This window comes from Podarcis tiliguerta (genome assembly GCF_965153285.1).
Source record: "Podarcis tiliguerta genome assembly, chromosome: 17".
Lineage (NCBI taxonomy): Eukaryota > Metazoa > Chordata > Lepidosauria > Squamata > Lacertidae > Podarcis > Podarcis tiliguerta.
In genome coordinates this window covers 22,277,517-22,295,968 of record NC_139550.1, presented here as the reverse complement: position 1 = coordinate 22,295,968, position 18,452 = coordinate 22,277,517, and the positions used below count along the sequence as shown (strand labels likewise).

Below are 18,452 nucleotides of genomic sequence, written 5' to 3'. Positions count from 1 at the left end.
CCATTCAGTATTCCATTATTACATCCATCAAAGCTTATTTACACTGTTGGATTTATCTTAAACGTATGTTCTTCTTGTTCCCTTATTCTGTGTGTTAGGTCTGCAAGCTGCATATATTCTATCAGTTTAAGTTGCCATTCTTCTTTAGTTGGGACCTCGTTTGTTTTCCGTTTTTGAGCTAACAAAGCACGGGCCACGGTAGTGACATACATAAATAACAGTGCTGCTCTTGACGCTTTCACAAATGCTCTCTCTTGGGACTGTTGTCATTTTGCAGCCTGATTCACAGCCCAGGACTAAGCATTTGCCTAAGATCAACAACTGCTTTCTCGGGCTGCAATTCTATGCTAGGGGTGGGATGCTCAGGAAGGTGGCAAACCTGTGTCAGGGTTATACCACTTCAGACTCAAATGATTCAATGTGCCTCCATTAAAATAAGACAAAGTAAAACCATCTCTAGATAGACTATTAAGGAGAATAAATGCAGCGTGTAAGTTTCAAGGCGGAAAGTGTGTTCTGTTTGTTTTTGGTATTCACCTTTGTGAGCCCCCACCTGCAGTCTAAGGTAGTGTCACCTGCCACAGGTATACCATCTCAGGGAGGGCCAGTCCTCTGCTCCAGTTGCCACAAGGGAAGAGTGACAGCTTTGCCTGGTGTTGGATTCCCTGGTAATTTGAGTCTGCGAATGCGGGAATTTCATACCTCCCAGTAACAGCACACTTCTCAGCTATCAGACTAAAATCTGCCGGTTGATGTAAGAGACTGTAGCACGGCAGATTAAGAAGCTTAAGGAAAAACCAAAAACCTAAAACAGCAACATGTCCAATTTTCATACATTGGTTTATTGGTGCAAGAGAACTTTACTTCCAGAACGCTTAGCTCAAGTCAGAGAAGGCTTTCTTTGTGCAGACACTGACCTGCTTTATGCTGTGTTGATAAGCTTACATTCTGTTGGAAAGTGGTTTCAGAATAAGGGTCAGGCCCTTTGAAAAGCCATGGCGTTGGGATTCCACCACGAACAACTCTGGAGTTGCTGTGTGTCTTTCCCCTCCTCCTTTTGCTTAAACCTGGCAGTTTCGTCTCAGTTGCTGAGATGCGCGAGCCTGTGGGTGAGCCAAGTGGAGTGACTTTTTTCCTGCCTTGGGCTGAGCAAAGTGAAAATGAGTGTGCACATCAGTGTGCCAATATCAATGCCTGCATGGGCGTACCCAAGGGCGGTCAGGGGGGTAGCTGCCCCCCCCCCCCAGATCAAGTAAAATGGGGACTGAGAATATAATCCTATGGACAACAACCACAACGTATCCCACTCTGGCAGCTCCCAACAGAATATTAAAAACACGATCAAACATCAAACATTAAAAACTTCCCTAAACAGGGCTGCCTTCAGATGCCTTCTAAAAGTCAGATAGTTGTTTATTTCCTTGACGTCTGATGGGAGGGCGTTCCACAGGGCAGGCGCCACCACCAAGAAGGCCCTCTGCCTGGTTCCCTGTAACCTCACTTCTCACAGGGAGGGAACCGCCAGAAGGCCCTCGGAGCTGGACCTCAGTGTCTGGGCTGAACGATGGGGGTGGAGTCACTCCTTCAGGTATATCACACTAGGCCTTACTGCTAACTGAATTTGCATAGGATTGTGCTGTAAATGGTACCATACAACCCATTTTCCTCCCTGCCCTATTGCAATGCCCGAAGTTCCTTTCTCTTCTGCAGGTTTCCAGGCCTACATTTACGGCATCTGCCTTCCCAAAGCAGTCATCATTGAGGCTGCCCCATTTTGTTCTCTCTCCACGCTGGGGTCTGGGTAAAATGAAAGAGGTGTTCTTCCTAGCTCATTTGTGGACATTTGTTGTTGAGCTGGCCTTCTCCATTCCTCCCTACATTCCTCCAAAGAGAATTGTAACCCACCCCCTGAGTTTGTATCAGGCTCAGCGACACTCTTTAAAGATCTCATTAAGGTTCTGGCAACATCTGAAAGGGAAGCCTCACTAGGTGTGGCCACCAGCCTTTCTATGCCCTGAAAAGGCTATAGGCATGTGTTATGGAGAATAAACATTACACGCTGTTTAATGATTCCTGCAATTAACTGCTGGGGTGGCTCAGAGCTTGAATTCCCTCTGATGGCATTAATCCTCTTAAACCAGTTCTGATGAGCAAAGACCTTGAGGCGGCGTTGTGGATTTGGGCAAGCATTTTCTTCCACCTGCAGAACATCATGAGTTTCTGTGTCACTCTGTTGGTGTCGGTATGGAGGCTGAAGTACTGAAACCAGACTGCAGATCAACCACAAGCCGGCGTAGCTGTGTTGGAAAACAGCAAGCTGTTCAGCCAAACCCACAACATACAATGCTGTAATTATTTCATCCCTTCTCACTGCCAGGCCCTAACATGTGGCCATGAGTCACTTTTCGTATACGCTCATCAAGGTTTCCATGTGGCTGATATTATGTGTGCATTCAATAGGTCTAGGGAGTGCAAATGTTTTAGGGAAAGCATGTTCTCCTTCAGAGAGAGCACGTGTTGCGGTGGGGGCTGCCAGGACCAAAGTTGGGGGCGGGCTAATTGATCGTGGCCACTGGTGCGATTGGGGCTTCCCTTGTTGTGGGGAAGAAGTTAATGTTGCCATTTGTTGATTGACAGCCAGAAATGCTAAAACTCCTTGCACGAGGCCAGGGCTTCCTCTTTTCGCCCGTGCATCGGATTGCCCGTCCCTCCCTCCCTAGAATTAGGGTTGTTTGCTTTGACCTTGCTATGCCTGTCATGGGGTCGTCTGCTCTTGGGGCAGGGGCCCTGTAGGAATTTTGTCCATCTGCCTGATTGGCTGGGGCCATTTGGTTTTTGCCTACTGCGTAGCAAATCGTCACAACTTGTAAGGTTGCGGTTAGGCATTGGTTTATGGTTTGGTTGGTTGAGGGGCATGGATTGGCTGTGCCTGCCCCTCTAATGCTGCTGCGGCAAGGGATTCTGTTAAAGGAATCGGGGTCTAACTATTGCTTGTCCACTCTGTCAATGGGTCTCGGGCCATAGCAATGAGCTCCTGGTTGCATTTGGGGTGAGGGCAGGTTCCCTGCTCCGTCGCTACCCCCAAGTGTATTCCCCTATTCTGACTTTCGCATCGTGCGGAATGTCAGACTGTCCCCCATGGTGGGGGCAGATAGTCACAACCAATGCCTAAGCAACCACTCACAAATTTCTATTTAAATAAAGTTGTGGCCAAAATTATGCCAAAAATCTTAAACAAAAAATTCTGTGTGATGTGTGAGTTATTGGGGTGGCCCTGGGGACCTCAACATGCAAAAGTCATAACTTTCTGCAAACCACCATTATAAATCTATACTGCCCTCCTCTTCTCGGGAAGGTTCAGGAAGGTTCCACCGTGTCTAGTCCCTGACATTAGGCCAGGTGGGTCTGGCCTGGGCTAAGAAAGAGACCCCCCTTTGATTGGTGTCAACAATGAGCAGTCCAGGTAATAAATGGGGTGCAACTTTATTTACAATGTAAAGTGCATCACACAGAAGTTGTTCAAACACATGACAAGCAGTGACATAAATGACAATACATTATTGGAATTTAATTTTTTAAAAAACAACAATGGGTTAATCCCTCTGAGGATTTCGTATAGTAAAAAGAGATTGAAATTCACCAATCCAGCCTTTTATTGTTTCCTCTAGGAACTGCATCGCAGCAGCAGTGCTGTTCCTGAGGGTTGTCTCTGGGTCGTTAGGTTTCGAACTCTCTGCCTGATCACCATATAAACAGCAAAATGTACGAACAGCTAGAACTGAAAACAGGTCGGTTGGCTTTATGATCCCTCCCCGACATTTCCCCGCCTCTCAGATCAAAAGTGTGGTTCAAAATACGGGATTTTTTTCAGGGAAAGGTATGATTCAGAATGCCACCAGGATAAAATAATACACAGAATGCTTGAACACAGAGGAAAATGGGGCAATTTTACAATGATTCGAGGAAGGCAATGGCAGCTGAGTTTTAATTCCCTTTCTTACCACTAAGTGAAGGTTTCTAAGGTGGAAATATACTCTGACTTGGGAGTTACTTGTCACTGAACTCAGCAAGATTTACTTCTGAGTAAACATGCATAGGGTTTGGTCTGTGCATGTATCGCTCTGTAAATCTTGTAGAACAGCAAGTTCTCTTAAAAGTCTTTGTGTGAAGATAAGCTAATCATTAGTGTATGTATGCTATGTTCCAGCACATGTGCATTATGTTGTGGAGATTGCTGCCTGCTGTTGCAATGACAGGAGCAGATAATGAGGGGGGGGGGGGGGGGGGAAGGCTGTGAAAAAAAAAGTCCGTGGAATTGCAAGACAATATATTCTTAGTTTAGTCAGTGTTATACACAGTTGCTCTCCCAGGGCTCATTCTTCATTACACTTTCTGCTCAAAACTAGACAGCGGTAGGTTAACAACAGGAAGATTTAAAGGAACTACTAGAAATGACTATCAAAAGCAGTAGTGATATGCGATGATCAGAGCCACCCCCCCCGAACTTGAAGCATGGGAAGTTCCAATAAAAAATTATAATTTGGCAGAATATGTAGATTATTTGATATGTATATGTATAATTTGGAATACTTAATGTGATTTGATTGGATTGTTAAAATGGAAAACTTAATAAAAATTATCTAAAAAACCAAAACTAGACAGTGGTGACCATATATTTATTAGAAAATGCATTTTCATTATTTCAACTCCTCCTCTTAATTTTTAAAGGTTCCTGGTAAAAGAGCTATATGTTTTGTCTTTCTATCCTGTTTGCTCTTAGTATCTCCAAGCCCCTGCAAAAACCTAAAAATAAAATGATTGTAGTTCTGCACATGCACCAGAAAGGGAGAGCCCGGCTGTGCTCAGAAAGGGCCATAACAGTGAGGTTATAAAAGATTAACAATTATTTCCTACCCTTTTGGAATGAATCTGACTGCTATCAGACACACGGGCTGTTTTCAAACCAGGGCCCTAGTCAGTGGTCTTCCACCGTCAGCTGAAAGTTGATGTTTAACTCCCAAGTACAGAGATATTTTCCCAGCTAACAGTCATGGTTGTCTATCCACAACAAATGCTTAAGTGGGTGGCACAGAACTGATATTTCAAGTACGTTACAGATGGGAAGTAATCTCATTCCCTGTTTCAGGGATGCTAACTTGAATAAAATATTGGGGGGGGGGCAGGAAAGCCTCACCCCACATTATTGATCACAATATGTGACACACACCATTTGAATGGCAATGCCCATCAACTTGTAGGGGGGGGGGAACCTGGCCCCCTCAGATATTTTATTGAGGGGGGCCGAAGGGACCTCGGCCCCTAGGGGTTGGCTCCTATGCCCAGAAAGTGAGGAGGAATTAAAGAACCTTTTAATGAGGGTGAAAGAGGAGAGCGAAAAATATGGTCAGAAGCTCAACATCAAAAAAACGAAGATCATGGCCACTGGTCCCATCACCTCCTGGCAAATAGAAGGGGAAGAAATGGAGGCAGTGAGAGATTTTACTTTCTTGGGCTCCATGATCACTGCAGATTGTGACAGCAGCCACGAAATTGAAAGACGCCTGCTTCTTGGGAGAAAAGCAATGACAAACCTAGACAGCATCTTAAAAAGCAGAGACATCACCTTGCCAACAAAGGTCCGTATAGTTAAAGCCATGGTTTTCCCAGTAGTGATGTATGGAAGTGAAAGCTGGACTATAAAGAAGGCTGATCGCTGAAGAATTGATGCTTTTGAATTATGGTGCTGGAGGAGACTCTTGAGAGTCCCATGGACTGCAAGAAGATCAAACCTCTCCATTCTGAAGGAAATCAGCCCTGAGTGCTCACTGGAAGGACAGATCGTGAAGCTGAGGCTCCAAGACTTTGGCCACCTCATGAGAAGAGAAGACTCCCTGGAAAAGACCCTGATGTTGGGAAAGATGGAGGGCATAAGGAGAAGGGGACGACAGAGGACAAGATGGTTGGATAGTGTTCTCGAAGCTACCAGCATGAGTTTGACCAAACTGCGGGAGGCAGTGGAAGACAGGAGTGCCTGGTATGCTCTGGTCCATAGGGTCACAAAGAGTCGGACACGACTAAACGACTAAACAACAACAAGTGTGTAACATTTGCAGTGCACTACCATGTTTTGTTTTCTTTTGTTTTTAAAGAGAAGCCTACAGGGCAGATTCAGTGTCCGATTATTTTGTTTAAACATAGATTACATGCAAACGTACTACGAGCCTCTTGAAAACTCGCGATGGACGCAGCCGTTGATTCCATCCACACTTTTTCGAAAAATCCGCCACCACAAGCTTAAGTCTGGAGCTTATGGGCAACTGCAATACGCTCATAATAAAAAAAAATAACTTGTATTGTTTTGCTGCGAGTCTTTGAGTCCTAATCACAGGTATTGCAAGCAATGAAATATGGAAGCGGCAAAGTGTGGGGAAAAGATGCGCTCACCAGTCACATTACTCTGTGTCACAGTGAACTCCTTGGCAGAAGACAGTCTAGCAAAGCTAAGCCCATTTACACCTCCAAGGAGCAAGCTGCAATACTCTTTGAAGCCAAAAAGAAGGTGCCACAGGGCAGGGGTAGAACCAGAATTCAGTGATCAAGGAGTGACCATTAAGCAAGCAAATAGTGTCTAATTAAGCGGCAAATAGTGTCATTTTTTGTAGAGAGTAGGAAGTGTGGAAGAAGCACCTGTTGTTCTATGGAAAACACTCAGGCTGGAAAGTAGTAAATTCATACAGCAGAATTAGCACTGGGTCCAAACATAACCCTTCCCCCTTTGTTTCTGGCCATCTTTTAATTTTAGCAGTGGCTGAATCATTGTAGTTTGAGATCTCTGGTGATGAAAGTTACAGTACTGTGACCTTTGTATTGCTTAGGATCACTAGTTGTCACGGCCTCACTCAGGAAGGAAGGGCGGCAAATAAACATCCGCATTATTAGCATCAGAAAATGTTTGGAAGATAGTGAAATAAGATGATGTATTTAATTTTTATGTTTTTAAGGTTTGATGTTATGTTATTAATAACTTTTTCGGTTGAAAGATAGCAAAGCGGGTGAAAATAGAAACAAACCAGAAACTCAAGTTGGGGGAAGTCTTGGAGGGGAGGGAGGGAGGAATATGTAGTAAACATTAAGAATTTGAGATGTATGTAATGAACGAAAATGGAAAATGAATATATATATATTTAAAAAGGAAGGAAGGACAGCAAACAAATGATGTCAGTGGCAGGCAAATAAGAAGCCTAATTTCCATCTCTTTTACGAAAACAGCAACTAGTGTTTTGTTTATTTAATTCTGAATTAAACGGCAACCAAGCACCACCACAACACATGTGTGTGTGTGTGTGTGTGTGTGTGTGTGTTTTAAATAGGTAAGCCATAAATCTACAGTAAAGTGATTGTGTGTTGCTTTACACCAGAGCTAATCAAGGGGGGATGCCTTCTACTTATTATTGTCATGGTCAGGTCTGAAAGAATCGCACAATTCTTTCTCTGTTGCGGGAAGTGGGGAGAGATGAATTTGTCTCCTTCAAACAGTAGGGTTTCCATGCCACATGAAAAACTGCTTTCGAAAATTGGTGGGACGGGCAGGTTTGTGTGTGTGTGTGAACCACAGGATGACAGGGCACAACTTATGCTCAAGGATTTGCAACAATAATTAAAAAATACTCTCAGTCGACAACATCGTTTGTACATTTGTGTGTACTGACAGCAGCATATACGATAACACTTCTGCATGTGAAAAAGGTGGTTCTTGTCAAAATAAAAAAAGTATTAAGAAAACATCATAGAAAATTTAAAAAGAACATTTAAAAAACTCAAACACATTGCTGTTGTTTAAAAAAACAAACAAACCCTGCACTGGGTTCGATTTTACAATGCCTGTAAAATACCAGGGTGTACTGGATCAGTCCTGGAATGTCCAGAGTTCATGTTAAAAGTGGTGGAATCCAGATTTCCTTTTCCTAGATTAGCACACATGGAACAAGAGGGGAAAAACAGGTTAATTATTCACTACAGATCATTACACACAAGGACAAAGCAGGGTGTGCTGCATCAGGAAGACGTCTGCCCTGATTATTATTGTTGTTGTTGTTGTTGTTGTTGTTGTTATTTATATACCACCCAACACCTGGAGGTCTCAGGGCGGTTCACAGAAAAAATCACAACATATATAATCAGAATAAAAACAACCCAATAAAGCCCCACCCCCCAAAAAAGAGCCACATTTGAAAAGGGTATAGGATGTCAAACAGATCAACCAAAGGCCTGGTTAAAAAGGAACATTTTTGCCTACCGCCTAAAGGTGTGTAATGAAGGCATCAGGAGAACTTCCCTGGGGAGAGCATTCCACAAAATGGGGAGCCACTGCAGAGAAGGCCCCGTTCTCGTGTTGCCACCCTCCGGACCTCTCAAGGAGGAGGCACAGGAAGAAGGGCCTCAGAAGGTGATCTCAGGGTTTGGGTAGGTTCATATGGAAAGAGGCGGTCCTTGGGGTATTGCAGTCCTGAGCCGTTTAAGGCTCTATAGGTCAAAACCAGCACTTTGAATTGGGCCCGGAAACTAATTGGGAGCCAGTGCAAAATAGGGTGAGCAAGGTGTTGGGCCTGGAAGTGAGGCTGGGGAGGAGCTCCAAGGGTCAAAGAAAGAGGTCCAGGGGGCCACATTCAGCTTCCTTGGGAGGTTGTGGACTCTTCTTCCTTGGAGGTTTCCAAGCAGAGGTTGAATGGCCATCTGTCCTGGATGCTTTAGGTGAGATTCCTGCATTGCAGGGGCTTGGAATCAATGACCCATGGGGTCCCTTCCAACTCAACAATTCTAGGATGCTTTGGTCCATGGGGTCACAAAGAGTCAGACATGACTAAATGACTAAACAACAACAACAAATGATTCTACCTTCTCCAGACCTGTTGTAAGTGGTTGTGGGTACAGAGAGGGCAGAATTTGGGACGAAACTCTTAAACCAAAACTACATACAGTGGTGCCTCGCAAGACGAAAAGAATCCGTTCCGCGAGTCTTTTCGTCTTGCAGTTTTTTCGTCTTGCGAAGCAAGCCCATTGACTGATTAGCGCTATTAGCGCTATTGACATTTTAAGGGCTAAAAACGGCTTTTTAAGGCTTGGGGGATTAGCGGTTTTGCTGCTAAAATGCTTTTAGCAGCTTAGCGCTTCAGGAAAAGGGGTTTTGGAGCGGAAAAAAAATTCAAAATTTTTCGTCAATTTTCGTCTTGCGAAGCAAGCCCATAGGGAAATTTGTCTTGCGAAGCGCCTCTGCAAACGGAAAACCCTTTCGTCTTGCGGGTTTTCCGTCTTGCGAGGCATTCGTCTTGCGGGGCACCACTGTACATTGAATTGAATTGAATTTTATTATTACGGTCACAGACCAGTTCTGGCTCACTTACTATATCAGGAAAATCATGAAACACAACAGGAATACATTGAATTGCAATTGGGTATGACAGAGGCAATTCAGATATAGCTGCAGTTAAAAATATATATTAAATCTTGATCACTAAAATATAACCTAAAATTAACCTTAATCATTTTGGTAGTACAGCTTGTTCCCTAAATTTTATGGCAGTTGCACAGAATTTGGCCACCCTTATCGTGATCTCTGGATCCTTGTCCTCTACCAGGAGTTTTAGACATTGAAGTTCGGACCCATTTGGAGATTTTTGTATAACAGGAGTGATAAATACAGAGCGTATATCCCTGTAGAAATGGCAGCGTAACAAGACATGAGAGACAGTTTCTACCTCCATCAAGCCGCAGGGGAAACTACATACATACCTAGAGCAGTCGTGTCCAGTCCAAGGTGACGGGCAATGGCACCGATCCGGTCGTACGCATTTCCCACCATTTAAGCATGGAGACTGGCAGACAGCTGTATTAGAAGACCACAGATCCACATTAGCATTTGTTTGCATCACGGGTTGCTAACCCATGGGCCTTCCAGATGTTGAAGGGCCACACTGGACGATGGGTGTTGTAGTCCCAACAACATCTGGGAGGAGGAGACGCAGGCTAGCCGTCCCAGTTTACATTGTGGCCTGTATAAAGTGGTACCTCAGGTTACATACGCTTCAGGTTACAGACTCCGTTAACCCAGAAATAGTACCTCGGGTTAAGAACTTTGCTTCAGGATGAGAACAGAAATTGTGCGGCATGGCAGCAGCAGGAGGCCTCATTAGCTGAAGTGGTGCTTCAGGTTAAGAACAGTTTCAGGTTAAGAACGGACCTCCGGAACAAATTAAGTACTTAACCCGAGGTACCACTGTAACTGCTTACACATAACCGTTTCCAACTGAACAAGTTTTCAGCCAGTTTAACTGCATGGCTTGCCATGATAATGCAAGCAGGTGTCTTTTAAAAATAATAATAAACAAATGGAAGGATTCTGTACATCAGTTTTGAAAACTCCAGGGGTTTTTGTTCTGTTCATGTGGAGGCAAAACAAATGGAGGTCTAGGGAGAAACTTTCAGTGGCTAGTGGAAGTGGACCGTTTGCCCTTCATAGCTCTGCCTCTTTATTCCTATGCCTTCCTTCCCATATGTACATTTCCTTCATTGCCATAGGCCTAAGCCTTTCTCTGCACTGATTTGCTTTTTCATATCCATTGGCTTTTTCTTGTTTTGGCTGCTGAAAAAAAAGAGAAGGAATCACCCACCCGCTGTTCCCCCAAAACCCTTTCTTCAGAAAAGGAAGGCATGAATCACGACAAACTTCAGGGAGGTTTCTATCAGAGCTCCCTGCAGTGTCATCCGTTTTTCGTTCCTTGAGAACAGAAAATATTTACACATACGCTTACAACTGAGGATGAATTTGTACATGCAAAATAGGGCTTATTTCTCTATGGCGCAAACTTTTTGTGACGGGTGCAGATTAAAGGGAGGGACATGAGTGGCACTGTGGTCTAAACCACAGAGCCTAGGGCTTGCCGATCAGAAGGTTGGCGGTTCGAATCCCCGCGATGGGGTGAGCTCCCGTTGCTCGGTCCCTGCTCCTGCCAACCTAGCAGTTTGAAAGCACGTCAAAGTGCAAGTAGATAAATAGGTACCGCTCCAGCGGGAAGGTAAATGGCTTTTCTGTGCGCTGCTCTGGTTTGCCAGAAGTGGCTTAGTCATGCTGGCCACATGACCCGGAAGCTGTACGCTGGCTCCCTCGGCTAGTAAAGCGAGATGAGCGCCGCAACCCCAGAGTCGTCCGCGACTGGATCTCATGGTCAGGGGTCCCTTTACCTTTTTATGTGCCTGTTTCCATTGACAGACATGAAGGGATCATGACAGCAAAAGTCGTTTGTTGTTTTTTGTTTCCAGAAACATACATTTTAAACCAATTCTCTTAACCTGCATGCGCGGAATCCATCTCAGTTCTTATAACCCAGAAAACAGGGAATGGAAAGAAAAACCAAAAAAAGAGAGAAAGGTACAGAAAACAAATAGTTGAAAAATGCAATGATTTGATAAGGACATCTCTGTTTGTTGATAACGGGACATGGATGTAAAGTGGGAAAAGGGGCAGTATCTCTGTGGAAGCTGTTATACTAAAAGGAACAGCCTGTAGCTGAACTATAAGGGACAAATAATTAAGGAACTAATCTTACTCAGTAGGAATAGTGCCCAAATAGCCATGTGATAGCTATAGTAGTTTCACTGTGCTAGCTATTTAATTACCCGGAAAATGGGCAGAGAGATAAAACCCTAGCATTTCCTGTTAAATCTGAGACTCAAAGACTAGGTTTGATAGGAACAAATAACTGAGAGTGCAATCCTATGGCTGTTTACTTAGAAGTCCAACTGTTTTCCCTCGGGGCTTATACCTCATAGGGCTGCAGCCCAAGATGAACTGGAAGTCCTATTTAAGGAGTTTATTTTTAAAAAAACATTGGCGCAATCCTCTCAAGACAATACATAATGGATGCCTTGAATATTACAGGTTTGGAAACGGAAGGCAAATACATTCAACTGCGACCCTCGTGAGCTTGCCACACACATTTACATTTTAAAAGTATGCTTAAAGTTATTTCAAGTGTGCACCTAAACCAGGGATGGAGTCCAAAGGGTGGCTATCAAGGCATTTTAGGCGGCCCTCAGGGGCATTTGATGCCCCCACCGGCCCTCACGCTGCCTTCCCAAAGCCATGTAAGCGAGGTGCTCGGTTTGGGGAAGGAGGTGCGAGGGCTCTGATAGGACCCTCACATCCTCCTACCTCCTTCCCAAAGCTTAGTTAGTGATTTCCCAGTTTTGGGAAGGAGGTAGGAGGGCTCTAGGACCCAGAGGGCCCACACATCTCCTTCCTAGAGTTCCCAGTGCCTCACTTAGCCAGCTTTGGGTAGAAAGCAGCATGAGGGCTCTGAGGGGTGCGTGCTTCAAATTCCACCACCCCCACAAGGCAGTGTGTGCCCCTCCCTGGGTTCTGTGTCAAAGTACTTTTGCAGCCCACTTCGTATGAAAAGTTGGACCACACTGACCTGAGGTAAAAGGTTAAGGTTAAGTCCAGTCAAAGGTGACTATATCAAATGTGACATCCTATCAGATGTCAAAGAGATAAACAACTACCTGACATTTAGAAGACATCTGAAGGCAGCCCTGTTCAGGGAAGTTTTTAATGTGTGACATTTTGATGCGTTTTTAATCTTTGTTGGAAGCCGCCAGGAGTGGCTGGGGAGGCCCAGTCAGATGGGCGGAGTACAAATAATAAATTATTATTATTATTATTATTATTATTATTATTATTATTATTATTGGGTTGAGGCACTCATCTCTCTTCAGGCCAAGGGAGCGGGCATTTGTCCGCAGACAGATTTTCTAGGTCATGTGGCCAGCATGACTAAACCACTTCTGGAGCCAGTGTGGTGTAGTGGTTAAGAGCGGGGGACTCGTAATCTGGTGAACCGGGTTTGCTTCCCCGCTCCTCCACATGCAGCTGCTGGGTGACCTTGGGCCAGTCACACTTCTTTGAAGTCTCTCAGCCTCACTCACCTCACAGAGTGTTTGTTGTGGGGGAGGCAGGGAAAGGAGATTGTTAGCCGCTTTGAGACTCCTTAGGGTAGTGATAAAGCGGGATATGAAATCCAAACTCCTGTTAGTATTTCATGCCTCCGTTGCTGCAGATGTGATTTACACCAATCTCATCTGCAGCAACGGAGGCGTGAAATACTAACATCCTGTCTGGAAGCCAGAGCGCACGGAAACACCGTTTACCTTCCCGCCAGAGCGGTACCTATTTATCTACTTGCACTGGTGTGCTTTCGAACTGCTAGGTTGGCAGGAGCTGGGGCAGAGCAACAGGAGCTCACCCCGTTGCGGGGATTCGAACTGCTGACCGTCTTATCGGCAAGCCCAAGAGGCTCAGTGGTTGAGACCATAGCTCCACCCACTTTTTTTTAAAAAAACAACTGGGAAATATTGTATGTAGATTTTATAGCTAAATGGTCTATGTGAACATTAACACTGCTATGAGTGTTTGTGGAAACATCCTTGCTGGAAAACTCTCATTGCAAGACCAGTAATAATAACATTTATTATAACGTAATGTAATATGTTTAATTAAGCTTATGTGTAGGTCTATCCAAGGCTTAGATTCTAAGGAAGCATAGCATGTATTCTAAGCCTCGATAATTAGCATGTATGTCAAAGCTAATTAGCTGAGGCACATTTCCTGGGTTGGTGTTTTGGACTTGGCAAGCCTAGCCAAATCAACAAGTGTCGATGAAACTTCTTTTGAGATGTCTCTGCCTGGGGTGAACCACCAGAAGTTCAAAGCATTCAAGGAAAAAGGAGTTGGTATGTAAATAATTGAAGCCCCACCACCTGTAGATAATGAGGGCTTAGTTTAGGGAGTGATGTAACCAGGAAGCAGAGAAGGTGAGCTGGGATGTGCTTTCAGAGACTGCAGAGAATGGATGCTGACGCTGCAATCATGGAATAAGCTGGTGACTTTTGGGGTGCTGCTGCCGTGAGCCCCTTCATTGAAAGCTTCAGGTTGCATATGTGTGTAAATAAGCCATATATCATAAAGACACCACAGACTCCTCGGTGCCTGGAACCCCTGAGGTCTCAGTAGACTGGGGTAGCGTGCAACGATAAGATTATGACATTGTCCCTCAAAGCTTCCCAGGAACAACTACAGACTGGCATAACAGATGTTGCTGTTAGATAGCGGGAGGCACAAAGTGAGACAGGTTTACCCTGATGGCAACGGGATCCGGTCCACCCTGCTTGGCAGTCACACTGGTAAGGAGCCACACAGCGACCTCCATTCAGGCAATGCAGGATGCAGATTGCTAAAGAGAAGATGGGGGGGGCGGGGAACCAGAGAAAATAAATGCATCAATATTAGGACCAGAAAAACCACTTTCATAAAGTGGGATGATTGAACTAAAATGCCCAAGCTTATTTAAACATACCGTATTTTTCGCTCCATAAGACGCGCTTTTTCCCTCCTAAAAGGTAAGGGGAAATGTGTGTGCGTCTTATGGAGCGAATGCAGGGGGGAGGCAGGCAGGAAAAACTCCCAAGAGCCGCACACAAGCTCCGCGCAGCTCTTGCGGGCTTTTCCCCAGGAGGGAGAAGGGACTGACGCGGCCAGTCAGTCCCTTCTCCCTTCTTGTAGAAAAGCCCGCAGGAGCTGCGTGCTCCTTAAAGGGTGCGCAGCTCCTGTGGGCTTTTGTGGGAGGTGGGGGTATTGCCATAGCCATGCGCAGCCTCTCCCAGCTGCTAAAGAGGATGGATCCCGCTCGCTGTCTTGGCTTCTTTGCTCTTTGGGGCTGGGGGGGGGGGCGGGTGGAAATAAGATTCCCCCCCTTGATTTCCCCCTCTAAAAACTAAGTGCGCCTTATGGTCCGGTGCGCCTTATGGAGCGAAAAATACGGTAATTATCTAGGGGATAAGGGTTCATCAATAAAGACCTGGTTATGTTTAGAATGATACCGCATAGGGAAATGTTCCCTGATACCAAGATGAGGGATTCTATGGAATGCAGATAGAGAGAACTGATAAGAATAATGATCTGCTGTGACCTTGACGGAAGCGTACAATAGACGAGCCTTCTTGTGTTTTCGCTCATCCCCCCCCCCCTTTTCTTCTTCCTTCTCCTTCTCCTTTCCTCTTTCTTTTTTCTTTCCCATAATGGCTTATGTTCTATGTCATGTACTTTGACATTTTTTGTAGGTTTTTTAAAGCCTTTTCCATTATTATCATCATCGAGGATTTTTCTTTTGTAATTTTGGTTGTTTATATTTATCTGTATTTGTTTAAAGTTAAAGTTTAAAGCAAAATAAAAGCAAAAATAAATTTTTTAAAATGCCCAAGTTTTTTAAAAATAGGTTTTTGCAAACGTTTTCCCCTAGCTTACTCTGTTAAATCACATTGTCTTTATACAATTCCCAACTGCACTTTCAACAGCAACCTTTAACTCTTTCTTTGAGTTAAGAGGCACATGAAATATCAGCGGTTGGCAGCATCCTCGACATTAGATCCTTTACAAACTGCGATGACATTAGATAAGGCATTCTTAAGCCTCCCCCATAGGATGTTACTACCATTCCAAGCCAAATGGGGAAAAAAAGAAAAGAAAACATGAACTTTGATGGATCTAGACAGCTGTCCTTTCCTTTCCTTACAAAAGAGAGTTGAAAAGTGAATTGAGGTGGCAGATCACAATGACCAAGAGCACAAAAGCAGTCCCTAAGTGTTGGGAGTCTCGGTTTAGCATTGCTGTCGACACTAAGCTAAGGAAACAAGCGGCGACATGTCAAATGCAAGGCCAGAGCTGGGTGTCTGCTCCACCTCTGACTGATCTGTTCAAGCATAAAGGGGGGGGGGGGCAGGCAGACCTAGAATACTGCTTTAGAAACTATCATTAGAAAAGGTTAAGTTTTGTGATCAGCATAGAGTATACAAGTTGGAAGAAATTTCCCTGCTTTGTTTGGATTTCAGACACCAAACAGCTTCTCAATATTTATAATTGCTTTGTAAATGTAAATACAGTGGTTCCTCGCAAGACGAAAAGAATCCGTTCCGTGAGTCTCTTTGTCTAGCGGTTTTTTCGTCTTGCGAAGCAACCCTATTAGCGGATTAGCGGATTAGCGCTATTAGCGGTTTAGCGGCTATTAGCGGCTATTAAAGGCTTAAGGGATTAGCTGCTAAAAGGCTATTAGCAGCTTAGTGCCTTAGAAAAAGGGGGTGGGGAGCAGAAAAAAATTGCAAGAATCGCAAGACATTTTCGTCTTGCGAAGCAAGCCCATAGAGAAATTCGTCCTGCGAAGCACCTCCAAAACGGAAAACCCTTTCGTCTAGCGGGTTTTCCGTCTTGCGAGGCATTCGTCTTGCGGGGCACCACTGTATGTTAATTTAAACAGTGGGAATGAAGGCATATATATTTGTCTGTACAGGGGGCAAAGACAGGTTGGTAGCAAACCTATAGAAATGAATGAACCTAAATTACAGAGGATTTCGGCGACTTGCTTTTGCAAATGTTCCATCAGTGCAAGTGTTACCTCTTGCTTGTTGGAAAGATCTCCTCTCTTCCTCCCATCCCCTGCACTGTTCCAGGTGTTCTCCTGACTCCCGTAGACCATTGTGGTGGTATGGGGGAGAGAGGCAAGGGAGGGGGGCATTCAGGGCCGGATTTAGGTTTGATGAGGCCCTAATCTACTGAAGGTAATGGGGCCCTTTATATATCCAGCTGTCCTTTGTCATCAACAATTTGTCACTGTTTTTTGTGTTGAATATATGCTATATGGCAATTTATGGACCTAACAGGTCTCTAAAGCCATTTGCCCATGTTGCCATGCCACCAGTCCATGCAGAATGTAGGCACCCTATATCTAGAAATGAGCAAACCAGTGATATTTTAGGGAGCAGGCTAGCAGGCGGGGCCCATGACTTATACCATAGGAGCCTACACAACACAAAACACTGCTGCTGTATGTAGGTTTTATTTTATTTGTTTTTTATCTTATGTTTTGGAAATGTACATCCACAGGTTTTTTTCCTTTAATTTTTTTGCCCCCCCCCCCCAAGAGAGTGGGGCCCTAAGCTGCAGCTTGTTTAGCTTATACGTAAATCTGACACTGGGGGCATTGCACTAGTGGAAATCCTTATGTGGGCTTCTGCTAGCAGAACCAGTTGGTCATGTTCATTAATTTCAGAGGATCTTCTCTGAGCAAAACGTAGCACAATACCACCCATTGCATTCTCCGTACAATGTAGGATGAACCCTTTTAAAAGAAAGGGCTCCGACAAGACAGTGTCATTTCCATTTGCTTTGGCAGCTGGAGCACCAAATGCACCTGACCTGGTTCTTTTTTAACTGTCTGCTTGGTTTTTGCTCTCTGAAGTGCAAATTTGGGCTCGGAGTTGTTTAGACTCTCTTTATCTTTTCTGTATAATCCGTTCACCTGGTTACAAAAAATGCTAGCAAACGAAGATGATGTGCACTCGATGCTCCTTGTAATATTTACGCCACTGCTCTGCAATTCTCAAACAATCTGAACTTACCGGGTGCGGAGAAGGAAGAACTTTTGTGACTACATTTTATTACATTTGCTACTATTACAGCGCAGTCCAGTGCAATATCTACTTAGGCGTACATCCCACAGGGTTCAAAGGGGGGTTATTTCCAAGCTAAGCATGCTGATAGGACTGTGGCTTCAGTATTTCATCAGAGATTGGTTATTTCTAGGGTTTTGCTGCAGATAGATGACCATCGCTGAGGGATGCATGATTGGCATGAACCAATCGTGATACAGGATAGTGAGGGAGTCCAAACTTCTCTGTGGAAGATTTAACTTTTCACTATTTCTGGACCGATTCTGACAAGCACTGAAAATGCCAGTAATGTGGATGGAAACTTGGGATGCATACAGTCGTATGATTATCGTCTTCCAAAGCAACTACTCTATTCTGAACTTAAAAATGGAAAGCGTAATGCTGGTGGTCAACAGAAGAGGTTTAAAGACTCTCTCAAGGCAAATCTTTAAAAATGTAGTATACAGCAACAATTGGGAAACAAGTGCTCCAATTGGAGAACAGCCTTTTCCAAAGGTGTCATGGGCTTTGAAGACACTCAAACTCAGGACACAAGGGAGGAATGTGCTACGAGGAAGGCACGATTGGCAAACCCTCACCATGATCAACTCCTGCCCGGAAACCTATGTCCCCACTGTGGAAGGACGTGTGGATCCAGAATTGGCCTCCACAGTCACGTACGGACTCATTGTTAAAACTGTGGTTATGGAATACAATCTTACTCGGCTACAAGTGATAGCCAAAGAAAGAAGAAGTCGAGCTTGGAAGTAAAACAGAACCCGTTCTGCAAGTCTGTTCGACTTCCAAAACATTCGAAAATCAAATCGTGGCTTCTGATTGGCTGCAGGAAGCTCCTGAAGCCAATCGGAAGCCACGGAAGCCCCATCAGACGTTTGGCTTCCAAAAATAGTTCCCAAACC

General features: G+C 44.5%; 1 protein-coding gene across 2 annotated transcripts in view; it reads right to left on the bottom strand.

The window, feature by feature from the left end:
* Positions 1–3,467: 3,467 nt before the first annotated feature.
* SVEP1 (sushi, von Willebrand factor type A, EGF and pentraxin domain containing 1) overlaps positions 3,468–18,452 on the bottom strand; it is a 138,233-nt gene continuing 123,248 nt past the window's right edge. For both annotated transcript variants that reach the window (XR_014506257.1, XM_083419154.1), the window contains exons 48-50: positions 14,190–14,285; positions 9,790–9,883; positions 3,468–7,964 (exon numbers count right to left, since the gene is read on the bottom strand). Coding sequence is in view for 1 of the 2 variants with exons in the window: in XM_083419154.1 (XP_083275280.1) it covers positions 7,934–7,964; positions 9,790–9,883; positions 14,190–14,285 (221 nt within the window). In the remaining variant the exon portion in view is untranslated. The remainder of the gene's footprint in view (positions 7,965–9,789; positions 9,884–14,189; positions 14,286–18,452) is intronic.